A 14,382-nucleotide genomic window follows, 5' to 3' on the forward strand; every position below is an offset into this window, starting at 1 on the left:
TTAAGTCTCTGGTCAGTCAGGGAGGAAGTTCCTGTTTCACTTATTACAGTCATTTTTGCTGCATTTTGCATTTAGTTCTTCAGTATCTGGGTGCTCTTTCCATCCTGGGGGTTCTGCTGAAGGGAGCTGCGTCTTACAAGTAACTGTGTTTGCCAAAGCCTTTTCTCCCTGGTGGTCCAGTCAGCTCTGCCTGGCAGCCCTCTCTTACCCTCAGCTCTGGGCTGAGGAAGCAACTCTGCACCACCCTGAGGGGAACCTGACCCCTTCAGACATGCCTTTTGAAGGCTGAAATGCTGATACTAAGAAAGTGACTGGTACATTTCAGTAAATCTAGTTAACAGCAGGTCAGTCACCTGGAGACTTGTCCACTACAAAAGAAAACCAGCTTGTATTGTGAAACTTTTTTTCAACATTTCCCTCTTGGTTCAGTTTTTCATTTCCTGAGGTTGTATTCATTGCCCCTTGCTCTTAGGAGACTTATTTTAAGTCAGTTCTACTTCCTAATCTTGCTCACACTCTGACAGAAGGCTGCTTTATTTGACTGAACAGTGGCACATTAAAAAGCTTGGCAATAAAACCTGCATTAGGAGGACTGCGTGACAGAGATGTAGTTGAAACCCTAAGATATGGGTCACTGTGAGAGTGGCTGGCACCTATTATAATTTACTTTCTAATACTTGCATATTGCAGCTTGGCTCAGAGGCTGTTGTTGAGCTCTGCCAGGCAGTGCTCAATAAGTCAAAGTTTTGGTCTAGCTGTAAGAGCATCTGCTTCCAAGCTCTGGACTTAAAAAAAATGTGCTGGAAACCTATGAGCTTAGCAGTTGAGGGGAGGAACCTCCATATTTCCTCTAAAACATAAATGAACTCTTTATTTGTTACAAGTCTTCTACAGCTACATTTATAGTCCGGTCCCATCCCATGAAGTGCAGCCCACTGGGATCTCTGCAGCCTTGGGACGAGGAGCGTTCTGGCCGCAGTGGACCACATAGGTGCTCCAGAAAGGCACCTCAAGGACCTGGTTTTCCACCAGCATGATGGGGAGCCCATTTTTGGTGGGAGAATGGCTGCTTCTTGTTGATGTGTTGCACGTGCTTCTGGGCAGGCAGCAACTTTGAGATGACCTTACTGGGAAATGACTACAGCCCAACGTAAACAGCTGTCTGGTATATTATGCTGATGCCAAGCTAATGAAAGCCTGTTCTCTCTCCTATACATACTTATGTATGTGCCTTAGGAAGTACAATTTGTTCCCAAGCATTTTGCTGCCATGGTTCAGAGTTCCACCCGGGACATTATAAGTGTAAGTATTGTGGATGATGTCATGGCTTCCCAGAGAAGAAGAGGCATGTTTGGGCAGCTGTGTAATCAACAAAAATAGCTTCTAAGGTTAGTGTCCCAGGTCTCAGGTAAATGGCCCGTTTCTTGCTCTTTTGGCAAGTACAATTCCTGATGGGGGCATTCGTGTCCCAGTGGAACCACTGAGGTGCTGCAGGGAACGTTTTCTGGGTTAAATGAACAGAAAGCAGTTTGAGGGGACAGTCTCTAACACATATGGGTTGGGCTTTACTGAATATTTTCAACTAATAAATCATAGTGTAAAAAGGTGGGTGGAAGCAACTAAACTTCCTGATGTTAAGCTGAAGCATTTGTTTTAATATTTTGGTAATTAGGTTATTATTTCTTGTTTTGAAACGATTTTTATCTAAAAATGACGAATTAAAATGGTCAAGTGACATGGGAATGAATGAAACGCTGTTCGTTTTGTGTCAAACATTTATGTTGACCAAAATGTCTGCATAACAGCGTGCAGTCTTACTTGCCAGCAGGGTCTAATGAGACTGAAAATGGGACTGGAGCTTGAAGCAATGTTTGGACCATGCACCTTGTCATACTTAATTTAGGAGCCTTTGATTCCTAGAGAGTAATGGCATCTCTAGAGAATGCCTTTGATTGCTCAGTTTAGGAGTTCCTGCATACCCGAGTCTCCTGAGTTAGACAGTGTGGACACCCTTGTTTGCCACATATTTTAAATGACTCACATTTTTTAAAATGAGACTGACTTTAGGACAGGGTGACACTGGCTGTTGCTTTTCCTGTCTGCTGTGTACACGACCCCTTGTATGTTGGACATTTGTGCTTTTCTGCCTGAGAGTAGATCTGCTTCCTCTGGAACACAACTGGCTCTGACTTGCTGTGTCTGCAGGTGAGGAGGTAAGTGCTGAGCAGAAATGGTGTCCCTGTGTGCTGGCTTGTGGCTGCTGCTTTTGGTCTCTGATGTATCTGAGGAAAATCTCTTGATATAGGTTGGAGCCTCCTCCACAGCAGCTTCAGCTGATCACTAAGTGACCTTTCCTATGCCCGTAGTCTCCTTTCATATAGTCCCTTTTCCACAGGGTCCTCACAGGTGGGTCTCATGGGGCAGAGCTTTCCCTGCAGCAGGGGAAGATCCAAAGCAGAGCAGGGAGGTGCATCCCAGAGCCTCGGCCCCTGCCCTGAGCCATCTGTCATGGGGCTGTCACTAGTGGCCTGCTGGAGGCAGCAGGAGGATGCTGCAGAAATGACACAACATGTAAGGCAGCCTTGCCACTGGGACTGATTCTATAGGCTTGGGCACCTCTTGTGTAGGCAGGTCACATTAGAGGCCTGGCAGGAGCTGGGTGCATCAGGCAGGGAGAGCACATGGTGCAGGGGCTGCCTGACAACTACCAGCACTTCAACTCCTTCTCTCTTATTAAAATCTTAGAAGAAGTGGGTGGGTTGAACAATCAAGAATAAGCTGTTTCCTCAAGTTTACTGAAAAAATTTGCTCTGGGAGTATTATTATTCATGGCGAATATGGAAGATGTTTGTGCCAGCTCTAATTAACTGCTCTTGGTAGCACAAAGATGTTCTCCAGTGAAAGCCAGTATGTTACTCTATTCATTTGGATTAATTAATGTGAAAAGGCCAAGTATGTAATTTCATACTTGAACTTTTAGATCCATATTTGAATTGAATTAAAATCAGGTTATGCAATGATTGAATAGTCTCCTGGTTTGACTGGGGAAAGCAGTTTCAAAAAAGAAGAGAACTTACTGTTGAAGAAAACCTCTGAAATTAAAATTTATCTTCTTTTCATGAGATTTCACTAGGATGTCACTCTGTTCCCCCAATTGTTATTCATGGAGTAACTTGTTCTCAGTAAAGTAACAGGGAAGGCTTTGTATTAGGCCTCAATTCATTTCTCCCCCTTTTCAGATGGTGATTATGTGATTGCCACTGCTAGAACGGCAGTCAATCCTCATGAGTCATTCTCCCTTTTCCAAAAGTTGGTGCATGTAAAACTCAAAGAAGCAGCTATAAGCTGACTTGTTCTGTGGGTACACAGAGCTGCCATCTGAAAATGCCTCTGTGTCAGCAGTGTTGTCAGAGCAATACCTTCTGCAGAGGTTTTGGGGGGTGCAGCCTGCTCTTGAGCCTTGGGTATCTTCTCCTGCAGTGTGGCTGGGTCTGATGGAAATGAGGAGGTCTGGGAAGTGCCTGTGAGCTAGTGGGCACTCACTTAGCAATGCACATCAAGAAATTTGGCAAGCTGGATTTGAGAAATAAAAGATTTACAGCTCAGTGTTATTAAACCAGCATCACCATGTTAATAGTCTCTATGGGGGTGTACTGGAAAGTACAGACCAATGTTACTCTTTAGGGACAGGCTTGGACCTGACACAGCTTTGGTTTGGGGTTTTAAGTGCTGAAAGTAGCAGCTTGAGGCAGTATTTTATGACTTGGCAGAGTCCAGTTTGGTCTCCAAATGAACTGATCATGTTGTAGGTCAAATATTTGGGAATAGACTAGTAGATTGTTGTGGTGTTGTTATACAAGCTAAGAATAAACACTGGAGGTCACTACAAAAACTTCCCCCAAAAAAGCCCAGGATGGAATAAACCATGCACAGACACCCACAGGTACAGGCTGGCTTTGCAATGCGTTGTGACTGGCTTTGCATGGGCACCTGCAGCCTCAGCTCCTAGTGAGGGAGGCGGGGGAGGTTGTGTGGGTTGGCAGACCCATGCTGCCAGTTTGTTCCTGTCACAGGTTGTGCAGCTGATTGCTTTTGGTTTTGTAATGACTTAAGCAAGACCTCAGAGTGAGATAGGACTGTCAGACCAGCTGTGGGGAAAGGGACTGGGGCGGAGGTGTTGGACTGGATGCTGGCTCCAAACTTCAGAAAGCACTCCCCATCCTTGTCCTTCCCCAGCACTACTGAAGGCTCCTTGCATTCTAAGGAGCTTTGAGTACATATTCCAGATGCCCCTCTGGATCTGGCATGGTATGTGGGCAGCTTGCCATAGGGCACATACCACAAGGAGTTGCAGTAGAATGCCTCCGAGGCTGCCTATGGGGTAAGAGATGGTAACACAACCTCCTCCTGAAAAACTAACAGCACGCCCAGCTATTGAGCAATGCTGGAAAAATCCCACGGCACCACACTCAGCACCTGTTTGTGCACAGGTCCCCGTGATGTGAATGTGGCAGACACGGAGCAGGCAATGAATGTGGCTGGGAACAGCAAACAGGTGATTTGCCACTCCATCGCCGGCAGTAAATGTTTAAAGGTGTTGTGTTTCCCCTTGTGGGCAGCGTGGTTGTGAAACTGTTCCCCAAGTCAGGGTCTGGGGCAGGGCAAGTGGTGAATGGCAGTCGTTTTGGGGCAGACTGTTGCATTTGCCTCTGTCATGCTGAGTGGTGACTGTTGGGAATGGGCAGTGAGCCCCATCCAAAGCCCTGGCACCTTGGCTGGCTGTGTGCTGCCTCCCTCGCCTGCCAGCCGCAGAGACTTAAAGACTTAAGTAGGTCTTTATCAAGCACTTTGTTGTATTTTGGGGACAACTGCCTGTTCAGAGGGTCACAGCTGTCAGTCTCGCCTCTGCTTGATCCTAGGACCTGGGAAGGAAATGTGGGCCAATTAAGCACATTCTGTCTCCTGCCCTATTTTAATTTCCATTCAGTTGAAGACATCCAGGTCCCTGGCACTGCCAGGAGGGGCTCCTCTCGTGGCAACAGCAGGCTGGGGAAAAAGAATTGCCTGATCAAAGCGCTTTGAGAAGCATTTTGCTGTGTTTGGAAAGGAGGCATTTAAAACTGACACTCATTCACCTCTCCAAGAAAAATGGATGCTACAGAAGTACAGACAGTTGCAATGTAGCTTGAGCCCCTCTGAAGCACAAAGCAGGTTTGCAATAAGCCTTTTGGACCAGCTCTTTCTGAGCTTTATATCAGCTTTAAAAAAACATTTCAGTTAAAATGTCACGGATAGAAAAGCTTGCTCTTTCTCCTTGGCCAAGTATTTTAGTGTTAACCCATGAAATCCGTGAGAAAACAATGATGAAACTCAAACCAAGTTGCCTTTATAACAGCAGGTACCAACTATCAAATGGCTGCTCGAAATGTTAAGTCGGGAGAGGAAGGCATGGCAATTCTCTAATGAGGTTTGCAAAGGAAATGCACTTTGCTTTCATTCAGTGCTTTTGGTGAAGTCGTTTAATTGCAATAAAAGGTAAATATTTGGTATCAGTCTCCTTGACATCATGAGTTCATGTGGTGTAGCTGTTCCTGAAGCGCTGTCTCTGCAAGAGCAGCATGTTGTGCTCACCCATATAGGGACTTGGTGGGTCTTCCCTTCTTTCCCCAGATTTTTCATTAGTAGCAAGTGCTCCACTGTTTTTGCTGGAAGGGCAGCGCCGTGTGGGGCTGTTTGCAGGAGCTATAAAATCGATTCATGCCTTCTAATATTTGCAGCTCTCGGTGTGTTCAGTTCATTTGCTGTGACACCTGTGGGCAGCATAATCTTAGCCCCGTGCAGCTGTAGTGGAGTAGCCTAGAGTAGAGTTGGCTAAAAAGGGTGATTTTCCAAGCAAGGAGAAGGTTCTCAGTGTCTGCTGCCTGCTTCTGAGGGCTTGGTGACTGCCCCCATCATGGCTCTAGTGCCAGGCAGTGAGCAGAGCCAAGGGCTGTCCAGCACGTGTTCCATTGTGTGTGTGGTTCTTTCTGGAATGAGCACATTATTAGCTCATCGAATGATGCCCTCACTCGGCAGGTTTCCTGGCTGTGCTGCTGCCACTCACACAGATGGGAAGTGCTGGGTGTTGACTGATGTCGACAGCGCTGAGGGGAGACCAGCCAGCCTGACCTGCATGCCCCACCTCCCATCCTCCCCTCATGGGGGTTTACACTCACTTGTGTCCATGTCCTGGCACTCACCCAAACACACAGTAAGTGATGGAAGCTTAAACTAACATTTTAATGTCCAATGCCACGTTGTTCCCTCACAGAGATGAGGCCCCAGGGGCAGCTGTTTGTCTCTGGCGATGTGAGTGTTTCTGTGCAAAGTCCTCCCTGGGCACAGGGAGCATTTAAAAGTAACACTGCTTTTCTGACCAAAACCGGTTTGAATTTGGCTTTGAGGAGAAAAAAGTTAAATTCTTTGCTGGATCCACGTTTAAAATAAACCCTTCTGCCACTGCATTGAGGCAGAGCCTGCCAGCGGCTGGACCTGCCCTCATGGTTCCCTGGGCTCCTGTGAGGAGTCATTGCAAAAACAAGACGCCAGGATATCTCATCGAGCTGAAATCTTGAATGTGGTGGTATATTTAGGGAAGTATTTAAGAGTGGTTGGGGCTTTTCATTTTATTTTATTTTGTTTTGTTTCTAAAACAAACCAAACCAGCCTTAAGGGGAGGGAAGCACTGTAAGGTCCTCACACTATGGCAGCAGGAGGTGGAAGAGGATAGAGCTGGGGCTGCAACCTGTGTTCAGGGATGTGTGGCACCACAAAGCGTGGCAGTGCTTTGTCATTTATCATTGCTTTGTCACTTAAAAAGATGTGGTAAAAGAAGTGGCTGGCATGGTCGGAGTCAAACCTGCAAGCCCTTCCTGATGGCAGTGTTTGATTTAATACGCTCTTGCTGTGTTCTGGTGTCAGTGGAGCAAGAAAGCAAAAACAAAACAAAAGACCAAAAAAAAAAAATAAATAAAAAAAAGCTCTCTCTCATGTCATCATGATTTACCTAAAAAGCTGTCACTGTATATACCTTTTCCTGGGGTTTTCCCTCTGTGGCAGTAGAAGGCTGGATTTTCCCCCATAGATGTAGCAATGCTCTGCACAAGACCTTAAATTCTCTCCCCTTTCTGCTGCAGGTATGCACTGTGCCCTGCTGCTTGTCAGTTCACTGTGCCTGTGCCAAGGTGCTCCCTCAGGCTTCTGTTGTCTCCTACCACAAGCCTTTGCTGGCGCTTGCTCACCTTGAGTCCAGGGTGCTGTTGCCAAGATCTTCCAAAGGAGCTCTTCACAGCCAGCACCTGCCAAGGAGAGCTGCTGGCATTGCCACCACTCTTCTTTTCAATGCATTTTTCTTTTCTTCTTTTTTTTTTTATTCTTTCTTTCTCCTTAAAAAGCTTAGTAAGAGATGTTGAAATTTGTTCCCCTCTGAGGATGTGAATAGGAGGTAAGTGACAATAACAAAGATAAAGGATTGGATTTTTGATTGGCAAAAAGTGGGAGAGAGATTTGGGATTTTTTCCAAAGATGTTTTGTGACAGATGTATGTGGGCATCCCAAGGCAAGTGACACAGGCTAATTTGAGGGAGCAATAACCCATAATAACATGGACTATAAAAATTATTTTAATGATGTGATTATGTCCAGAAATGAAATCTGGGATAAGACTCAGTGATACTGCTCAATCTCTACCCTGTTTTTCCGAAACTAGGGAATATATTTTTCTAACCTCTGTATTTTGTGTTGCAAAGGAGAAGGGCATTAATGGTCTTGCTATTGCTACTGAGTGTGATGTTAAGTTCTGTCTTGCCATTATAGCATGGAGTGGGTTACAAATGCAAATGTGTCCAGCGCATTGCTTTATCTCTTCCCACTCCTGATAACCTAAATGTGTTTTTGCTGAGGAATTATAAGGCATAAGGTGTGATAGGCTGTGGGTTTGAATTAAGTGTGATCTGGCTCCTTTTGTATGATTTCTGCAGTGAGAGATGGGTAGGAGTGAGATGAGCCAGGAATATCCCATCCCTGTCCGATTCAGCATTGGAAGCTGGGTGAGATACCATAGGGCACCTCAAATGGGAGCAAACAGCCCCTCTCACACAGCGGGGTCCTGCCCAGGGTCCCACCAGGTCTCTGTCAGCCACAGGCAGGAGCAGCAGCAAGAGTTGAGCTCAGAGTGAAAGCTCAGGCTTTCTTTTATCTTCTCCCTGATCACACAAAATGGTCTATGGAACATCTTTATTATTAATACCAAGGTATTTTACTCTGCATGAGGGAAACAAACCTGCAGGGTTTTTACTGCCATGCCAACCTTGCTCTGTCAAAAGTCACGGTCCTTTATTTCTGCCCCCTTCCACCTGCAACTTTTTCAAGCCACTGCACTTCCTATTAGCATGAATGAAGTCAGATGGGCCTCTGCTATCTGCAACATCTCCTGCTTTCTTTCCTAAGCTCCTCTTTAAACTGATAAACTGTTTCAGACAGTGTCCTTCGCTGTCTCAGTAATGATGGCTGGCCCAGGTTGTAAGCTGGTCATTGGGAGGTGGCTTTACTTGTAGTCCCAAAGTTAATACTTAACCCAGGAATGGTCAGGATTGCGTTGGTGTACTCTGAAGTGTAATCTAAACTGGATTTCCTGGGTTTGTAATGCTTAGCTTTGGATTAACAATTGCCTGGCAGTGTTTATAACTCTAAACTGCTGATACTTGCTTTCAAATATAATCTCAGTTTAATGCCCTTTTTGTCTTGGAATAGAGAGAAGGATTAATAGGAAACTAGCATACAGCAGACATGAGGTTTTACATCATTTGGTGTCTGCAAATGGCACTGATTCAGCTTTTCTTCCTGGGAAACATTTCTGATTACTCATAGATTTTTGGTTGTGTCAGTATCCCACAGCAATTTTTTTATCACATTAGAAAAATGTGGTAAATGCCATTCTTACGGAGTGACAGTATATAAAATCAGAATAAGAAGAATAAATGAGATAAAATGAAGGAGGTTGTAGGTGCCCTTTGCCTTTCAAGGTAGCTGAAGACACTGATTCATTAGAGTTTGTTGCTGTGGTAGATGTTTCTCAGTAGCAAAAAACCTGATGGAGGGAGAAGTCTCAGCTTTGCTAAAGGATGCAGTTTCTCCAAAAACCTGAAGACAAAGGCATGTGGAAGGAAAGGAAGGATGAAGACAGGGATGAGTAAGGCAAGCTGGAGCACTTGATTGAATTGTAGCTTTGCACTGGCCCACTGCACCACAGATGTGATAATGCTCATGGTAAATAATTTGTTCCATTCACTGTATGTGAACATCTTTCACAAAACATAAAAAGTGAACTTTTAAACTTTTTTTTTAATTCCTAATATAGTGAAATGTATGTAGAAGTTTCTGCATGCCTGGTACCTGTGCTAATTCTTTCTGTTTGGGAGATGAATGCTTTGGTTGGGATTTGGTTGGCCCAAAGGGTGCAGTTCCTCAGCAAAGCAGCTTCACCAGCTCCCATACCCAGCATTCAAGGCTGGTTTAAACCTTTTCACTTTCCCTTTTCAAATGCAAAAAGAAGTGCAAGTACAAAAAGTGCTCCGTAATAGCTCTCTAGTCCCTATTGTCATTCTTTCAGAATAAAGTAATGATTTTAAGCTTAGAACTGTGTGTTAGGAATGAGTCCTCAGTTCTCAGGGGTGAATCATTTCTGAACAAATCTTTGGTTTTTGCTTTCTTTTTTTCTTAATATGAATGTCAGGTTTTCAGATTTTTTCCCTTTATTTTTTAGCATTTTATATCTTTAATACTCTCTTGGTGCAAATAGGAGTCTCTGCAGTCTCTCTATATACCCATGTCAAGATTTGGGTATAAAGCAAATGAAAAAGCTGTTGCAATTACCCACCTGAGCAAAGAAGGGATCAGATCACACCAGATTTGACCTGAACAGTGAATGCTCAGAGGCCCAGAAGCAATAAGATCCAGCAGGGAACTTCTGAGTAGAAAATGTTGCCTTTGCAGAATTATAATTTATCCCAGGAATCTAGAATGAAAGTCATCTCTGTGCCCTCTTAGAGCTCTCTTAGAGGTGGCAGAGGCACTGGGGGCCATGTGTAGGCAGAGGCAGGGAGCTCCAACAGTGGTTGTCTGTGGTGGTCAGGTACGAGCTTTTTACACACCTCAGCCTGCTTGTTTCCAGAAAAATCAATGGCCAGAATCATTGGAGAAATGGGAGAGGCTTGGAAGAAATAAAAAGAAATATTTCTTTTTACCCATAAATAGTAACAGAAAACATTATGGAAGGAAATAAAAAAGTTAGGAGCAGTCTCCTGGAAATGGGCTTAGTTCTATTTTTTTAATGAAATATTTTCAGAACTGAATATTTCAAGCAAATTGCTTAGGTAAGAAGTTCAGGACCCTGCACTTTCCATGAAAGCCTCACCACACATCATCCCAAGTAAGTAACATGCAGTATGTAAATCAAGGCTTTGGCATGACTCTTCTTTCCGTGTTTCGTGATGGTTCTTCCAAGGACTCCTTTAAAACAAAATAATAACACACGCCATCAAGGCAGCAGTTCAGGTTTGCCCAGCAAAGGGTGATCTGAACGACATCTCGCAGCACTTTTTGAAAACTGACGTGGATGATGTTTCTCTTCACCAGGAAGTACATGAAGTATGCCACATGGTAAGGGGTGAAGCAGACCAAAAACGCCACAAGGTTTGTCACCACGATCCTCTCCGCTCTAGTGATGTGTGTCTGGGGGTTGTCTGGATCTCTGTGCCTTCTCAGGCACCTGACAGTCTGGGCAGTGCAGAACGTCATGGCTGCCATGCTGCCAAAGAAGATGGTCTCCAAGGTGCTGAACAGGCCTATGTCCGCCCACGTCCTCGGGGAGAAGTTATGGAAGCAGGATGAGATGTCTTGGCCCTTTTCATGCAATTGGGATGTAGAGACTGTCCCCACCGAGGTGCCCAGGCAGACAACAGCACAGACCGTGGCAGCTTTCCTGATGGACCTCAGGGAGGGGGCGGTGAAGGGGTGCTTGATAGCGATGTACCGGTCCACGCAGATGCAGAGGGAGATGAGAATGCTGCCATACATGTTTACAAAGTAAAGACTCTCCAAGGTGGAGCAAAACACAGACCCCAAGTTCCACTTGTCCTGACGGCGGTAGGAAATGATTTTAAAAGGAAGAGTAAACAACAGCAAAGTATCCAGGAATATAAGGGCTATCATGTAGACTGTAGATTCTGACAGCTTTTTAACCTTAAAAAAGAGTAACAACAGAGCCATCACATTGAACAGCAATCCCAGGCTAAATGTGGGGGTGTACATGATGAACTGGAACCATTCCACGGTAGCGCTGATATTGCTCTTGTCATGGGTGTCATTCATAACTCCAGGTGTGCTGGAAGAGAAGAAGATCACCTTCACTGCAAGGAAGGATGAAGACACGGTACAAAGGCCAGTGAGGTCTCTATGTGTCCACGGACTTGGAGATGCTTTTTTTCCCCTCTCAGGGTGCTCTGTACTGAATTGCAGCTCCCAGTAACATGGAGCTGCTCAGTGTCAAGGGGTCTTGGGGCAAACCTGTGCCTGAAGGAGGAGCAGGGATTTCTGGGGTCCAAGCCTCACTTGCACTGCCACCTGTTATCCCTAACTGTGCTATGGTTTAGTCTAGGCAGGGTATAGGTGTGACGGCACCATGTCCTTGGAGTGATACAATCTCTTTGCAGAACCCAGGTAGCAGCCCCCAATTTTGGTGTTTTTTGGAGTGTGAGGGTGGAGACAATTTGGATCTGGTTTCCTATATCAAGCTATCATAAGAGACCTTGGGAAACCTAGACCACGAGAGTATCCCGTGTTTGTTAATGTGAAGATCCCACACAGCCACTGCCATCCCACACCCTCTCCCACCACCCCTGGGCAAAGACAGACTGTGATTACCTTTGGCCCTTCTACAAACTACCTAAAAGCAGCAGGCAGGAAGCTTCAAATAGGCTGTTTCCAGCAGAAGTTAAATCATTAGTAGAAGGATGAGATTTAAGAACCCAAGCTTTTTTCTAAATCAGCCAGAGCTACCACAGCAGAGACAGGATTGCAGGAAACATGTATCTGGATTCTCCTCTGCAAAGAGGGGACTTAAAGTGTGGAGGTACTTACTCTCTGAGCTGGGATCACGGAGCAATTATCTTCTTTAGAGGAAGGGTGCTGGCTTGATCCTGTGCTCAGACTCTCCTGATAAGCACTGGGAAGGTGCTCATTGGTTTCTGCCATGCTTGTCTCAGCTGAATCACGAATGCCACAGGAATACCTCGTCGGTATTTCTCCCCCCTGACAGCAAATTCATCATGGACTGCTTCCGAACGAAGATTCCATGACAGCAAATGTAACCTGTGAATAAAGCCTGTCAGAGATCTTTCTGTCAGTGCCAGAAATTGCTTTTGACTGCTGTTCTCTAACTGTTATTACTTCAAAACATTTCAGACTTGTCAACCAGTTTTCAACTGTGCAGTCAAAGTTTCTGTTCTGCAGATCAAGTCATCTGACTATTTCAGAGGTAAGCAGTCCCTTGCTGTGGTTTGAGAAAGATTAGTATCAGCAAAATGGAAATTTATTTCTTTGTTCCTTAAGGACACACTCATGCCGGGTAAAGATTCTGTGAATTACTGGCTCACATGACAGAAGTAAAAAAACCAGCTCCAGAAACCCAGCCTGAGGAGGAGAATGGGAGCAGGCAGGGCTGGGGGTGCAGGGTCAGGTGCAGGGATCCATCTGCAGCTCCTGTTGTGCTGTAGCAGGTACAGGTTTCATTCACTGTGAAGCACAACCAGCCTCCTTGCAGAGCACCGCTGCCTGTGAGGTGTGGGGAGTTGTGGCTCAGTGGGGCAGCAGCCTTGTCAGCAGGGTGCTCTGCTGCAAGGGACTGAGGGGGGCTGGAGGCAAATAATGACATTTCCTTGCCCAAATAGCAAAGGACAAGCCTGAGCTTGTGAAGCACTTGAGGCTCTGAGTGGCTGGAGAGGAGAAGCACTCCTTGCTATGCTGCAGGTTGTTCAGCGTCTGGGAGTTAAGCCCGCAGAGCTGTAAAGGTTTTGGGAGCTGAGTTGGGTCCCTGAACCTCGGAACTCAGGTAGCCCATGACAGACAAGGGGTGACAGTGATACTGCCCAATATAAAAGCATGACCAAAACTTGGACAGACAATGTGCTGCTCTCCTGCTGAGTCACCTTCATGAAGTGAGTCTAGTGCAGGACAGAAACTTATTACAGAGAGCCAAAGGGAGAAGAAATTAATTAAGGAATTATTAAAAAGTAATAAATGCTGACAAAGTTCTTTACTTCATTGCCTCTGTAGGAGATTTCATTAGTCCTTTCCTTTTTCTTCAGACTTGTTCTTAATTTGTTTGTTTGATAGTGTGTCCAGGAAATTCTGGGTCTAGAGAAATAGAATTTCAGCTTTTCACCAAGACATTTAGCTAAGAAAATTCTAGTTATGATTAAAAGCATTTCAGACTAGAGTGTCTTGTGTAGATTTAAAAAAAAATCCAAAACAAACAAAGAGAAAAAAACATTATTTAAAGCACAAATGCAAAAGGCAGCTTTCTCCAGTCTTTAAAAAAGAGTAGCTATGCCATAAGCAAAACAAGTTATGTAAAATATACTTAGTTTTCAGATCTTGTAGCAAAAGGAAAGCTTTTAAGGCAAGGTTTTGCAACAGTGAAATATTCTCTCTTGTCATCTTACCTTTGGACTGTCTCTAGCTTTGGATGTTGAACTTTTCTCCTTCTCAGCTTGTAGAATTCTGGAGTCTTGTGTTTTCTTTCAAGACAGTGGAGGAACTGCATATAAAGCAGCTGCTGGTCAGGATGTCAGAAAGCACGAGGTGCTGCTGCTTTTTGTTTTGTCGCAAATTTCCATTACCACATTGGCCTCCCCACACTGTGCCTGCGTGCACGTACTATGTACATAGAATGTCACACAGCTCATTTAAGGATGCAAATACATGGCTTTGTGGGTCTGACCTCTGAGTCACCCATTAAAATGTGTCTCCAGTGACAGAGAAGGAAATGCTGGTCCTACGGACCTTTCTCTGTTGTTTTTTTTTTTTTTTTTTTTTCAGCAAGACATGATTTTATTGATTGTCTGAAACATCCATGGGTAGTGCTTGCTGTCAAAATGTGCTTTAAGCTAAATCCTGAGCTATCACTGTCATTGTTTCCCCCCCTTTTCATTATCATCAAAAGGAAAAAGAAATTGTTGATTTTCAGTGGTAGGTTCAATTCAAGCTGGTATTTTAAGAGTCAAGAGTTACTCTTAAATCTGTTTGTACTCATAGGGAACAGGGAATATACCCATGGAGAGTGTC

At 44.8% G+C, this 14,382-nt stretch overlaps 1 protein-coding gene across 1 annotated transcript; it reads right to left on the minus strand.

The window, feature by feature from the left end:
• Window positions 1-5,126: 5,126 nt before the first annotated feature.
• Window positions 5,127-13,938, minus strand: LOC116791964 (G-protein coupled receptor 55-like). The gene is made up of 4 exons (XM_032698490.1): window positions 13,761-13,938; window positions 12,383-12,421; window positions 12,178-12,348; window positions 5,127-11,422 (listed from the first exon to the last, which is right to left on the minus strand). The coding sequence occupies exon 4, from the start codon at window positions 11,407-11,409 to the stop codon at window positions 10,492-10,494; it is 918 nt and encodes a 305-aa protein (XP_032554381.1). The 5' UTR covers window positions 11,410-11,422; window positions 12,178-12,348; window positions 12,383-12,421; window positions 13,761-13,938; the 3' UTR covers window positions 5,127-10,491.
• Between the last annotated feature and the right edge of the window lie 444 nt (window positions 13,939-14,382).

This window comes from Chiroxiphia lanceolata, chromosome 10 (assembly GCF_009829145.1).
Source record: "Chiroxiphia lanceolata isolate bChiLan1 chromosome 10, bChiLan1.pri, whole genome shotgun sequence".
Taxonomy (NCBI): domain Eukaryota; kingdom Metazoa; phylum Chordata; class Aves; order Passeriformes; family Pipridae; genus Chiroxiphia; species Chiroxiphia lanceolata.